This window comes from Triturus cristatus, chromosome 3_1 (assembly GCF_964204655.1).
Source record: "Triturus cristatus chromosome 3_1, aTriCri1.1, whole genome shotgun sequence".
NCBI lineage: Eukaryota > Metazoa > Chordata > Amphibia > Caudata > Salamandridae > Triturus > Triturus cristatus.
In genome coordinates this window covers 723113472-723128423 of record NC_140583.1, presented here as the reverse complement: position 1 = coordinate 723128423, position 14952 = coordinate 723113472, and the positions used below count along the sequence as shown (strand labels likewise).

General features: G+C 46.6%; 1 protein-coding gene across 5 annotated transcripts in view; it reads left to right on the top strand.

Moving 5' to 3' along the window:
- The window catches only part of CDHR5 (cadherin related family member 5), a 342674-nt gene that overhangs the window by 213060 nt on the left and 114662 nt on the right, over nucleotides 1-14952 (top strand). For all 5 annotated transcript variants that reach the window (XM_085644838.1, XM_085644842.1, XM_085644841.1 and 2 more), the window contains exon 6: nucleotides 2843-2953. In XM_085644838.1, coding sequence (XP_085500964.1) covers nucleotides 2843-2953 — 111 coding nt within the window. The remainder of the gene's footprint in view (nucleotides 1-2842; nucleotides 2954-14952) is intronic.

Here is a 14952-nt window from a genome sequence, read left to right as displayed (position 1 = left end):
GGTGCCTTCCTCTGGGGTGGCGAGTGCACACAACTTGACCTCATCCCTGCACCTCTACCACCAGTGCAGCCCACCCATAGACCAGTCAGTGGTAGTTATGCAGCTCTTTACTGCAACAGGTGAGGACGCTCCCTATGCAAACTGGGGCACCCATTGTTTTTGCCATTATCCGAGAGACCTGATGCGGCTTATTTGCCTACATCCTCCTCTTCGCACTCTCCTCATCCTCACGACCCATAACGGGACTCTTCGGTGGTACTTTTTGTACTTTCTGACACAGAAGGGGGAAGTCAAGCACTGCTGCTGCAACCCCTCCTGCAGACCTCTGCACTGGCCTGGCCCTTTGCAGGCCCCACCTGATTAAGCAGTCCATGGACTAATAAGTCTTCCCGACCTGCATCGCAGCACATCATCAACTACCTGTGCTGGTCCCCTCACCATCCGACAATACCACCAGCGCCCACTACCTCTGCAGACCACTATCGCCCAAGACCCGATAAGCAGCGCCTACTGCTTAAGTCTGGTTCCTTACCTAATGATAGAGGACCCTTCTAATCTTGCCCTGTCACTAAATGTACCTTAGCCCCACCACCTCCCCAGCCTCTACTAGTACCACTCGCCTGAATAGCACAGAGAGGAACTTCCTAACATCAGCTCCACCACTCCAGGCACCAATTGTTTCCAAGCCTCACAGAGTGTGATCAGCTCAGGTGATCACTGACATAGCATGCCTGATTCTGATCAGGATGTGTCAAAGGCAGTACATTTAGCTATGGAAGGGGTTCTTAGACAACAGGGAGATGCAAGAGATTTGTTGGCAAGTAACTGCGCCTAGGGGAAGAGGCTGTGTAAATATTGACTCTTGACTAGGTAACGTCATGATGTCATTCTTTTTATTTCATTATTAGGCCAAAGGTCACGTGATATCATTTCCCTGTGATGTCATTGCTATGCTAATTAACAATTTTGAAACCTAAAAATTCCTACATGTTTTTAGACACAGACTGTTGGCAGGTATGGTGTTATAGATCAGTAGAACGGTTCCTTGCGTCTGACTCGGAAATTGCTGGTCTTATTATCTGTTGGCTGGAAAAATAGTGCTGGCCAGAAACCTATGAAAGGACTAAGCAGATTAAGTTCTTTGATGTCTGCAGGCAGCATGAAAACCACAAGAAGTAGCACATGTTAGAGATTGACTAGGAACAGTAGAATCCATTTACATTGCAGTGAAATTGGCTGTTTTACTATTCATATGGGGTGAGAGGTTGTTTAGGTCTGGGGTTAGCCAAGACCTTTTGATTTTACTAAAATTATGTATATAATATACTTTCAGCCAGCATCTTCATCCATGTATGTACTGTTGTGTCATGCACGTGCTATCGTCCCTCCACTAAAGCATACTGCATGGAACAATGAGTCTGCCGGCTTCAGCATTGGCTAACTTCACTGTGGCACATTCTGTTCTTTCACAAGGAGCATATCATACACAAATTAGTTACCTTAAGCGCCAGATGCTACTACAACAATATGTGCTTTTGAGACCAAAACATTTTTTTAGCTAGTGTTTTTATATATTATTGTTTACCATCGGTGAGAACCTGGCAGCTCGTACAACAGTAATGTCTTACAATAACCATAACAAAACAAAACAAGCATTGACAAAATCAAAAAGCTGGCAATAAACTCCAGAAATAATTTATTCGCCAATGTGTGTTGTATAACTCCACTTAGTTTGGAGTTATAGCCTGGGTGATAAAACTTGCAGTCTGCCTACCTGGCCGTATATTTTATGTGATAATGTGCAACAGAAGTTCCCATTCCAAACACAGCAGATTCATCCGGGATCTAGTTTTCAGTTTTCATCTGGCCACTAGCAGCATTGTATCCAAGTCAATTGAGGGTGGTCAGTGGTAGGTCATGAAGACAGCAGCTGGATCAGAAAGCATGAGAAAAGTCCTGTTTATATTCAGTTGTTTCCACTCAGTGCCCTACTTTCTGAAACCCAGTAATGAATAGAAGGTTGTTGAAAGATGTTTCCTGGTGGCAAGGTCTGTGTTGCCCCTTATCCTGCGCCTTACATTTTGATGAATCAACTACCATGCAGTATTATTATTTCCATTCTTAAAAAAAACACGAACACAAACTTTACAAATGTTGGCAAACCTAGTAGGTTTGGTGTTTGACTGCTTTTCTTTAGCTTCATCAATGCTTGCTTTAGTGTTTTTTGTCATGGTTTTTGTAAAACAATATTATTGGGAGAGCTGTTCTGTGCTCACCAATATTTTTTAAAAAGTGGTTAAAAACTAAATATTTTGTGGTATCAAAAGCCACGCATTGCCATAGTAGTCACTAGTACTGCCTACAATGGCAGAACTACTTTGAATACTGATGTGCTCCTTGTGAAGGAGTGGAATGCCGTAACTCGCTGTGAAGTTAGCCAATGGCTGAAGTGCCCCATACTGTATGCTGTAGTGCGCAGAAAAACAATGTGAATTAGTTAGTATATTATATTTAGGAATGGTCTTGGGTAACACTAGACCTAAACACGCCTCCAGCTACTTACACTTGAAATTGAATAATTTTCCTTAACCTGTCCACCTTAGCCAATTGCTTCTCACCGCACGCCCCTCCCCTCCTGCACGCGGCAGCTACCAGCTGGAATGTTGACAGCTGGACATTCTCATGTTGACAGTTTAGACGGTTTGTTTTACCTTCAGTGATTCATTATGCACTGTGCCTCCGGGTTGAGTGTGTCATTCATTTGAGAATAAATAACTTATAAGCTTTACTTTGAGTATCATTTTTACAATATTTGAATTAAACTATATGCCTTTTTCCGCAGGATGGGGCCAGTCACTTCAGGCTGGCTGGTGCTAATTCCCCTATCATTCAAGTGAACAGAACGCTGGATTATGACGTTTTTACGCATGCACAATTTCTACTCTACGCTCGGGTGAGTCTGACTCCTAACACAGGAGAATTGCAGAGTATTTCTGTATACAAATGCCTCGTTAACACACTTTAGCAAAGCCAATAGGTCTGGCCTCCGCACTGCAATTATTATTTATTTTAGTTTGTAGTGAATATATGTCACAAAAGAAAAAAAACATGCCACCACCTATTTTTGCCAGGCAGTTGGTTGCAATAAATATTTTAAATTAAAAAAGGCATTTAATTGAACAGTATGGGTTCGTCCTTTCAGGCAAGTGCACTTAGAAAAGTTATAGCACTCTTTTTTAGTTTTCACATCACAAGAAAATCTGATTCTTATTGATACTAATAAAATGTTCTATTGGATTTGATTTACTGTAAGTTCAAGCCATAGTGTAAACACACAAGGATGACTAAGTCTGAATTAGTCTGACACTCTGCCCAATACTGCATGCTGTGATGGGAGGAAGCCAGTGGCTTCTCCTCTGCTAAGGCAGAGGAGCATCGTCCACCCACCAGCAACATCAAAAATTAAAAAATAAAATGATAATAAACCAGGTATATTATTTTTATATTTTTTTCCCGTGGGTGAGTCTTGAGGGAAAGGCCATTGAGGGGAGAGGCGGAGGGGGCAGTCACGGAGGGAGAGTGGTGGGCACTGTGATCAGTGTACATGACAGTATGGCCGGCCGTCGCAGGCCAGCCAAAGCATCATGCGCACTGAAGCTCTCTCCAACCCCAGCTGCATTGCTGGGTTGGAATGAGCAGTCACTGGCTCTCCGTCTTCCTGGGATCGCAAATCGAGGGCGTTCAGGCCAATCCTGACGCTGCTGTAGTGAATGAGAGCAGCGTCAGAATTGGCTGCAGGGGATTCTGGGAGTCTGTGCTGGCAAGGAGGAGAAGAGCAGTGATGCGGCAATGCGGCAATGCGGCAGGAAAGAGAGGTAAGTTATTTTTTTTTTTTTTTTTTTTGTGTACTCGTTAGTCCCCCCTGACCCTGCCCCACCACTCTGCGCGGACACCGACCCCTACTGGAGGAAGCAACATGCAAATGCCAGTTGAACAGAACAATGAATGAAAAGTTGTGACTCTAAATCCATCTATGTATGTATGTATGTAGATGTTATTTATATTTTTTTTATTACATGAACTAGATGTAAAAGTTGGACGACTTGACTAAAACATTGGCTGTTAATGTGCCATCATCCAGGCAACAGGTTGTCTGAATTCCTGGAAGTGCTGTTAGTCATGGTGCTCTAGTGTTTGTGACGCTTGACCTAAAACCTTAGTCAGTCTTGGTATCAGTTCACCTTTTTTCAGCGTTTGTGGTTGTGTGTAAGCTATCTTGTTTAATGCTCAATGGCAGCAGTGGTTACAAGATGCTAATAGTAAGTAGCCTGCGAACAGGAGCGTAACTTCACAGGGGGTGTCTGGGGTGTGACATATCCCAAATAAATGCATTATTGTCTTGGTTGTTGGGTTCATGGGCCCTGAGTCAGGTCTACTGTCTCTGTGTCATTTTTCTGGTTGGGAAGTATGAAAGAGAAAATAGTATCCTTTGATGTAAACGTGAGAGAGAAATGCCTATATGGAGGCGGAGTTCAAAATGTATAACTGGATAACCTGGAATCAATACCAGCTTTCCTTCTTGTCCAAATTGTGTGATCCTAGGCAAATAGTTTATTTCACAGAGCCGCTTTTTTCTTTTTCACGTATAACCGTATTTTTAAATACTTGAGTTCAAGAGTTGTACTGTACAAGTACATCTAAGACTTGATTTAATCAACTGTTGCTCAATCTATAAGTATCCAGGCCAGATTTACATGGCTACTGACTTGTATCATAGTTCACTTTTGGCATTGGTGCTGGGAGTGAGCCATAAATATTTCTAAAAACTATCACTTTTAATAAATGTCTGTCTATATGCAGTGATATGATCTGAGGTGCTAAGTTGAAAAACTTTTGCATGTTAAAGAAATACACTTTTTGGAACTTTGAAGAGATTATATCATATTTTCACATTATAACTGTTGCATGATATACATACCAAATGTTTTCATGGCTGGGCTCATGCACGGATTCTTAGTGCCAAGCCAGGCTCATGGCTCGCCTATGACTTGGTTTGCACTATTAATTTGGATGTGTGTCATCCTCTATTTGCGACTCAGGCTTAGTACATGGGGCCTCAGTCACTCGAAAAAATGATTTGTAAATGGCATGGAATAGGAACATGGAGTCCTGCCCACATGCACTGATTTGACAACTTTATTATCAAGACTTCTTGTAGCAGAGACGAAGAACAGTGTGTGCAGGAAAAATACATTTAAAGTAAGTGATCTCAGGCAGGGACTCCAGGCCATTGTGTTATGTGGTAACGGAGTCTTGAGATCCCATGTTGAACTAGAAGACCCAGGTAGGACGGGCAGGGGCATAGCTTCAGCAGGGGTGTTTGGGTTGTGACACCCCTCTAATGCATTCTTGGTTTGGTAGTTGGCTTTGGGGATCCTGAGTCGGGTCTCCTGTGTCTGTATCAGTTTTTCTCATCATTTTCCTTTCACTATGAGGTAATAACTTTTTGGATTTGGATCTTAAATATACATATATACATATAAATTTCCAACAAATGCCCAAAGCTTTGAAAGGGCACTCGGCAACAAGCCAACCATCCGGTTTTCTTATCTGGCTGTCCTTGACATGCCATGAAACTTCTTCACCGCCTGACGCGTTTCGATGCATCAAAGCATCTTACTCATACATAGGCTTGCTTCTTTTGAATTACAACAGTCAGGGCTCTCTTTTATTTCCTGTATTGTGCATGCCTCAATATTCAATTACCCTTAGTGGGCTTGGCTCAGTGCAGTTCATTTACTGGCATGCTGGGACATGTAGTCCTCTATCGAACATCAATTATTTCTTAGTGGGAAGGTGCACCATCTCTGCGAAGGCAATAGAGAGGCTGTGGTTTGGAAACCATTCCGAGGCCAGACAGCGCAACAAGCCGAGAATAAAAAGACTTTCCTTGCCGCCCAGAGTCCTACTAACGAAGAATAAAGCTTGTTGCCGAGTGCCCTTCCGAAGCTTTGAGCATTTGTTGGAAACATACATATATGTATATATATCAGTTCCACAAGTTGCCCAAAGACGAAGCGCACTCGCACCAGAATAAATAACTCTGCAGCGCACCAACAGACAGCGTGTCAGTTCCTTTTAATAGCATTGCCCAACGCGTTTCAAATTCATACATCCTTGTTCACGGGCAGCAGCATTGGATCCACAATGATCTCAAGGGACTCTCAATAAATACCCATTTTCAAGTTCATTTTCATCAGGTGAGTCCATGATAAAATACCAAGCATTGTGGGATAGGTAGTCCCAAGTATAATAATACTTCACAAGTGCTGCTAAATACATCATACCATCTCGATAAACCATGATAAGTTTGGAAAACACACGGTGCTGTGAAGCGCTAAATAATGCAATCTGGTGCTCCGCCAGGCTCCACTATAATGAGGCCCCAGATCCGCTTTTCAGATATCAATGGTGGTGCGCTTCCACGGCAGGACTGCCGTGCATATACAAGTTCCACAAGTTGCCCAAAGACGAAGCGCACTCGCACCAGAATAAATAACTCTGCAGCGCACCAACAGACAGCGTGTCAGTTCCTTTTAATAGCATTGCCCAACGCGTTTCAAATTCATACATCTTTGTTCACGGGCAGCCTTTGGGGGCAAGTGTGAACTTGAATATGTATATATATATACTGCAGAGTAGCAGAACCCCTGCCTCCAGCATCACCTCCGCGCAGCAATGTGAGGACCTTGCCATTTTCTTTGTAGAAAAAGTGCAAAAAATGTACAGATCATTCCCGCAACGCCTTTCTGACCCGCCTAACTCCACTAACTCTATTATTAATGGCACCACATTGATGCTCATACCAAAAATCTCGTATGAGGATCTAACCAAACTCTGCAGGAAAGTCAAGTCTGGTTCCCCAGCAGACCCCATGAGGCCGGCTAAATTTATTGAATCTTTAGAATTTTTTTTACCTTCCCTGGCCTCTATACTTAATCTTTCCTTTTCTTCGGCTAGTGTCCCGACGGCTTGGAAACAAGCACGGGTCTCCCCCATTATTAAGAAGCCCACTTTAGACCCTTCCAAACTAGAAAACTTCAGACCCATCTCGTTACTCCCATGGATGTCTAAACTTGCGGACGCTCATGTAAACAATGTTCTGTCCCAACATATGGATCAAAATAACATCTTGGACCCATCTCAAAACGGTTTCAGGCCGGGCCACAGTACTGAGTCTGCCCTCCTATCCACGACTGAACACCTCCGGACAATTCTCGATGCCGGTCAGAGCGCTGCGCTGATTTTGTTAGATCTCAGCGCAGACTTTGATACGGTCTCTCATTACATTCTGGTAAATCGTCTGGCGGCAGTAGGGATTTCCGGTCTTGCCCTGGAATGGTTCCGCTCATGTTTGAAGGACAGATCCTTCCGGGTATCAGCTCCCCCGTTTCTCTCCCAGCCCCATTCCATCGGCCAGGGAGTCCCTCAGGGCTCTGCACTCAGCCCATCCCTCTTTAATCTATATGTGCAGCCACTTGCGGCAGTGGCCAAGGAGTGGGACCTTACGCTGGTGTCATATGCAGATGACACGCAGCTGGTCATCACTCTCACCGAAGTTCCTTCTACTTCGGCTTTGAGATTTAGGGATGGCCTGGCTGCAGTAGCCCAGTGGATGATGGATAACTGCCTGCAGCTTAATGCAGGCAATACGGAGGTGCTGCTCCTCGGGAAGAATACCAACTATTGGAATGAGCACTGGTGGCCCTCTTCATTGGGCTCCATTCCACCACCTAAATCCTTGGTCAAAAATCTGGGCGTCTGGATGGACTCCTCGCTTAGCTTCCAAACCCACACAAAAAAAGTGGCAGCTACTTGTGTGGGCCTGCTGAGGAGTCTCAACCCGATACTCGGCTTTTTCGACTCTAAAATCCGCCAACTGATTGTTCAATCCATAATTCTCTCCCGTTTGGACTATGCCAGTGTTTTACTCCTGCAACAAACAAATGATGGACGGAATGCTGACAATGCAGACATTCTCCCCCAGTCAAGAGATCTGGGTTAAATCCATCGTTCTTTTGCCCACTACGCCACCCCAGTTCAGACATGGCCATATGCAAATCAGTCTTGACCCTGTGCCTCATGGGAACAGTCCAGCCCGAAATGCCAAGCCATGTCTTCCCTGGACCGGAATCAAGCATCCTAGGACCGGTTTCTGGCTATCAGCCGTCATCAGCCAGGATAGCTTGACTCCAGTGGCGTAGTGAGCACGGGTCCCACGTCTGAGAATACCCATCCCACTTAGGGCGAAAAGCTCTCCTGGGCGCCAACAAAGTGGAGATAGCGCGACTGCAACGCGTGCAGAACTCTGCAGCAAGAGCTTTGGTGGGCCTTCCCCGCAGATGTTCGGTCAGAACTACCACTCGAAAATTGCATTGGCTGTCCATTGAATCTCGTATTCAGTTTAAAACCCTTACCATGGCATTTAAGATCCTCAAATCCGGATGTCCAGAACTCTTGCGCCCACTCCCAACATCTTACGTGCCACAGCGCCATTTGCGCTCATTAGGCCAGCACTTAGTGACTGTTCCCCGTACAAAGCTTTGCCGTATTGGCGGTCGCTCCTTCAGGGTTTTGGGAGCCAAGCTCTGGAATTCCCTGCCACCGAACATCCGCTCTTTGGAAAACCTGTCTGCCTTCCGCAAAGCTATTAAGACCCATCTGTTCCCTTCCCCTTAGGATTCTCTGTCCTTTTTTTTATTCTTCTCCTTCTGCAGTATAGCTTTTGTGGTTCTTCAGCGCCTGGACGCCTCTTTGCTGGGGCAGCTGTTGCGCTTAATCAAAATGTTAACATAACATATATCGATAGATAGATAGATAGATAGATAGATAGATAGATAGATAGATAGATAGATAGATAGATAGATAGATAGATAGATAGATAGATAGATAGATAGATAGATAGATAGATAGATAGATAGATATGCTTCAGGAATGGAATTCCAATCACGCTCTCAGGTCGCTCACAAAACCACCGAGAGGCGTTTGACCCTTACAATCCCTTTTGAGGGTGAAATGCATCACGGCGGGTTTATGAAGAAACAAACCCCTTTTGTTATCAAACTTTGGAGTCTTGGTGGTTTTGTGAGCGACCTCAGAGCGCTGTTGGAATTCTGTTCCTGGAGCAAATTGATTACCGGTTTTCTCCGCCGGCATCACGCCACCCCTCAACGGGCCATAATAGCCAGAAGAAGCAACTTCGGTGAGGTATATATAACCCACTGGCGGCTGCCAGTAGTTAGTTATAGTTAGGACCAAGTTTCCATAGGAAAAGCGTTTTTTCTTTTGCCAATATCTTTGGCGCCGGTTGACGAATCTTTGCGTAATTTTCAAAACTAATGGCCCGCTCCTGCCAGCTTCTGTCTTGAAAGTTTGGGGGTGACTCGTCAAGCGGGGGCCAAGAAAAAAGGGGGGTCCCAAAACACCTTTTCTCTATGTTAATTTCCACAGAAAATTTTGGAACAGGCTACAGCCCTAATTGCTGAACGGAATTACACCAAATTTGGCAAAAATTTAGCTCTTGGTTCAGAAAGCAACCTTTTTTTTAAATGGTGTAAATCCATTCAGTAGTTACAGAGAAATTCAAGAAATAAACGTTATCGATATCTGAGCACCAAGGAGGAGTCGCGGACCCTCCCTGGCACGAGCTTCACTCTGATTGGCTGCCAACACTTAAAACCAGGAAGTGTTGGCAGCCATCTTGTGACTTGGTAACCGAGTCACAAGAAAAAGGGTGAAAAAAAGATGAAAAACAAGAAAATGGGGCAGGGTAGAAACCCCCTGACCCCCTAGGCCTGCTCAGGGGGTCCCACAAAGACACCAAGGGCCCAAAAAAGCAATTAAATAAAAATAAAATCAACCAAATTCACGCTGGGTGCGCGAATCCGATCGAGAAAACAACAAAAAACACAAACGTGGGCTTCCGTGCTTCGTTATTCTTAAGCCCCTGGGTGGGTCAGGTCCCAGGGGCAATGCTTAATTATATAGCGGGAGTCAGCGGGAGGCCCCCGGAGCCCTGGGGACCGCCACCTCCCCGGGGCTTTATTAGTTATGGGTAGGGGTTCCTCGCAGGTCTCCCCAAGCCCCAGGGACTGGCACCTCCCCGGGGCTTTGTTCAAATAAGGGCATGGGGCCTCGTGGGCCCTCCCGCAGCCACGGGAACAACCACCTCCCCAGGGCTTTATTTGAATAAGGGCAGGGGGCCTCGTGGGCCCCCTCAAGCCCCGGGGACCGCCACCTCCCTGGAGCTTTGAATGCAGTGGGAGTCGGCGGGAGGCCCCCGGAGCCCCGAGGACCGCCACCTCCCCGGGGCTTTATTAGTTATGGGTAGGGGTTCCTCGCAGGTCTCCCCAAGCCCCAGGGTCCGCCACCTCCCTGGGGCTTTGTTCAAATAAGGGTATAGGGCCTCGTGGGCCCTCCCGCAGCCACGGGGACCACCACCTCCCCAGGGCTTTATTTGAATAAGGGCAGGGGGCCTCGTGGGCCCCCTCAAGCCCCGGGGACCGCCACCTCCCTGTAGCTTTGATAAATAATTAGTGTGGGGGGAGCTTGGGCCCCCCCCCGCACACTGCCCCGGGACCACCACCTCCCCGGGGCATTGAATATACTAATATGGGGGTCTGTTACGGACACCCGGCCCCTGGGACTACCACCTCCCCGGGGCTATGCAAATGAGTGCGGCCCCCCTCCTGGAGCTCTCGATGGCCCTGGGGACCGCCACCCCCCAGGGCCAGCTCCTGCAATGTCCTGGGGTGCCCACCCCCGGGACATTGCTGTTTGCTTTGGCAGTTCGGGAGCATGGCTCCCACCCTGTCATAGCAAACTCTGCTTTGGTTTTTGGACTCGAGAGCAGGAAACCTGCTCTCGCTTCCAAAAAGCAAAGCAGATTGCATGGTGGCTTTTCATGTCCTTGTAAATATGGGGCAAAGAAATGCGCTGCCAGTGCGTCACAAGAAGTGACGTACTGGCAGTGCAAGGGGCTTGTAAATCTGCCCCAGAGTTGCCGTGAACTGGTGCAGACAGCCCACACCTAGGTTGGAGGACTTGTTGACTGACTGGGCCACGTGACGGTTCAGAGACGTATGCCACGTTACAGCCGCCCACATCTAGGCCCAGAGCATTTGGGGCCCATTCAAGCCTCACTCAGCAGCAGCAAACACTGTCAGTCCACATTTCCCATAACCACTGGTGAATACTCTTGGCCAGGCAACCATAGCTCATCCGACCTAAGGGATATGGCAGATGTATATCTCCCAGACTCCTGTCTGCACAAACAACTACGACAATGAGTTATATTGTATGGTACTGTTTGATGCATAGCAATGTGATGTATTACACTGGCCTAGATTATGTTGTGTACATCAGGACTTAGATTTATAACTGTGGGCCAATTGATGGGGTTTATATGTTCCACAATAACCCTGAGTATATATTGCCTGTTGTTAAAGTTTTAAAAATGACCACAGCAGATACTGCACGGTTTCCACAATGCTGCAAGCATGTGGTGTTCAATTTGCCCAGATTTCACTATAACTCAGGTAAATATTGTCCAACTAACCCAACTGAACAAGCTTGCATTAAACCCGTTGCTCAAGTGCATTTTGGCCCCCATGTATTGCCTTCTGTGTACAGTTGTACAACACTGATAAGCACATATATCTCAAGCTGGTCAGTTGCACAACGACCAATGCCTATATTTCTTACATCAGAGTTTGCATAATTTTTCAAATCAAACATTAAACATTTTGGAACTATCATGACCTTTCTTTCACCTCAAGCTTTGGCTGTTACCAAAACCTGCTTTAAAGATTCTTCCACACCTCACGTCCAATCTTGTTTCATTTGATTACTGCAAAAAAATTACCACTTGGGCAAGGCAGTGGGGTTGTCATAAACCTCCATGATTCCATCCTCTTACATATCGAATCTTTCAGTGCCTGTCAGTGAAATTCACTTCTGCATCAGCCTTCTCCACCTGTAGTTTGTCTATTTCCCTTTAAAAAGTTGCCAGGATCATTGTCACAGACTTCCAGAGCTGGTGCAATGCATATTGCATTCATTTAGGCAACCAACACACTTGGACGATCTGATCCATCCAATTCGTACCCTCGAGGAGTGGTTGTGGATAACTCCAATCTGAACTCACACAACTAGTTCTTCCCTTGAAGATATGGGCATCCTCAATCTAATTTTCCCCAGATCCCCGGTGTAATCATTTTAGACAGGCTCTTGGCTAGGCTCTAGGTGGCAACTCCTTGAATTTAATATGTAGTATATATTTCTTGAGGGACCAAATGGCCCTGGTTGTGGAGCCCTGTAAGTGGGCATCCAAACCAAGCCTTGCTCAGGTACGATTCCAGGATCTTTTCGGGTGGCAGTTGAAAATTGACTTGAAAAATGCTATTGCAGGCCACAGTGTTATTCAACCACCAAAGTAGCTCATTTAAGGAGTTACAATTGTGAAAAACGAATTTTATTTAGAAAAATAATGCTAGTATAGCTTTGGTTTAGTTAGCATAACCAAGCTACACTGATGCTTAAATGTTGTGCACCTGCATTGTTTTTCATTTGCGTTTCAGAAAACTATTGAAATTCACATGCAGCTACAGTCTAATCTGTCTGTTTGTGTGAAGTAACATTTTTCTCTAGCTTCCTTGGCTGTTGGGATGTGTTTTGAAACATTACACAGTTATGGGCTGAATACCCGCTGCCAAGTGTGTAGTGTAGACCACTCCATTGAATTATTAGCATTTCTCATGTTTCTGTCCAATGAAAATCATTTGCAAGTAATTGTTTTAGATATTAATAGTAATGTGCAAGTAACATTTTAGTGCTGCAGACATCGAGGGCGGCGGTCCGTACGCTGGATTACAATACCGGCGGTCAGAGTACATAGGGCGGGGGTCAGCACCTCTGACTGGCTCCTGGAGCAAATCGGGGCTGCAGGTCAGACAGTAATGTCTACAACGAAGGCAGTGCCTGTGCCATTTCACACAATCTTTTCATGTCGGTCCAGATACCATGGAAAGGCTGTCAGAAAGGGACTTTAGAGGCCTCAAGCAGGGCCCCCCTGGACCTCTGCCGGGGGGGGCACAAACCTCAATGCGCCGTGTGCCAGGCACCAAATTGTGCCTGCCACACGGTGCATGGATGTTTAGAAACATCCCTTTTTCTACTGCAGGATTTTCTGTGGTCCTTTTATGGGCTGCAGCACAACCCACAATAGAAAAAGGCATGTTTCCGACTGCCTACACAGTGGTTGTATCATAATATGGCAGGTGGGACCGCCAACTATACTTGTCAGGCAGTCCAAATCCCACTGCGATGGCGGTCAGATGCTATCGTAATAAGGCCCTTAGTGTTAGATGTAGTGCCCTCCCACATATAACACTAAAATCCAGTTTTAGGAAGTCCCTGTACCTGCAACAAATACCGGAACAGAAGTCTGGTAGGAGAATGCTGAGTTTCAGCAAACAGACAGTGGATACACACAAACTGTTTTGGCATTTTGTTTCCCTCCTTTGAAGTGTGCCATCATTGTCATATGAAAAACCTCAGCAGACGTGTCATGTAGGTCTTGACACTCTGGCAGATCTGACACTGTGATGTAAAATAGAAGCGCTATGGAATGGAGGCCTGTCTAACTGGAGGGACAAAAAGTGGGTGCAGGCCTGGGTATTAGTTTAGGCTTCTTTGAAATAAATCAAGTCCTTGGGCCCAGCCCATCAGCCATCCTGTTAAGGTAGAAAGTTCACACCTAAACACACCAATTTAAATACAGACTTAGCTTGTATGGATTTCAGACAGGGCAAAGGTGCCATTTTAAAAGTCACTGTTCAAAATTATTTATAACAAATCTAATGTCGCCAGGGAATTGGGCTTGCCGTGTAATAAATATTTCAAAAAGTCAAAAAATTTAATTTGCAGCTGTTTTCTAGGCGGAGATAGCATTTATTAAACCTAATATTGTACCCTAATGGGGGTGTGGCTTAGCCGAGGATCATAGCAGACACGTTTGCTGTGAGCTCTGCACCAGCACGCTTTTTATCCTCAAAAATCGTGCAGCCAGGGCCGTTTTGAACAACACTGTTGGTCCCCTGGAGGAATTGAACACTGTGGAGAGCACCCAGACAGACCCTGAACCTGGTTGGAACTATTGCTTGAACGCAGCAGCCGGCTGCGGCAAATGCGTAGCTGGGGCCGATAACACCATGGCGGCCCGAGACTACCTGCGAGGCCCGGGTGACCCCTCTGTGCATGGCACTGTGACGCTTAGGGGCTGAGTACCGCCCGGAGAGACGTGGGCACTGTGCAACAGCCGGAGAGATGAGACCCGCCGGCTGTGGGGAAATTTGGGACGACATTTGGATGAGTGGTGCCACGGGCGAGCTGAGCGGCGAGATTACAGTGCCGGGACCTACGGCGCAGAAGGGCTATGTTGGAGGCGGCGGACGCGTCTGGGGCCCCGGCGGGGGAAGGCAGACCGGTAGACTGAAGTGCGTCAGAGAGGCAGGAATCTTCTCCGCTGGTAGAGCCTAGCCGACCTGGACCTGCGGGAGGCATTGGACGCCGTTGCGGCCCTCCCCTGGGACTAAATTGAAGCTGTGGTTCGACTGGGCAACAAGGTAGCGGCTGGGTGGTTAGCCACCGACCAGTGACTGCGTGGCAGGGGCTGCTGATTGCGGTCTCAGGGTGAGCCTAACTGCTTCAGGAGCGGAGCGGGGGGCTCCCCAGGTGCCCTATCACCTGACACCACGGAGAGCTGACCTTGCATTGCAAGCGGCTTCCGCCTCTTACCTTTGCGGGCCTGCATCGGGTGAAGCCCCGGTGCCTCCCTAAGCACTGGGCAGCAGGCGCGCATCCAGCGTGCACTTGACTCTCCTCCCTGGGGGC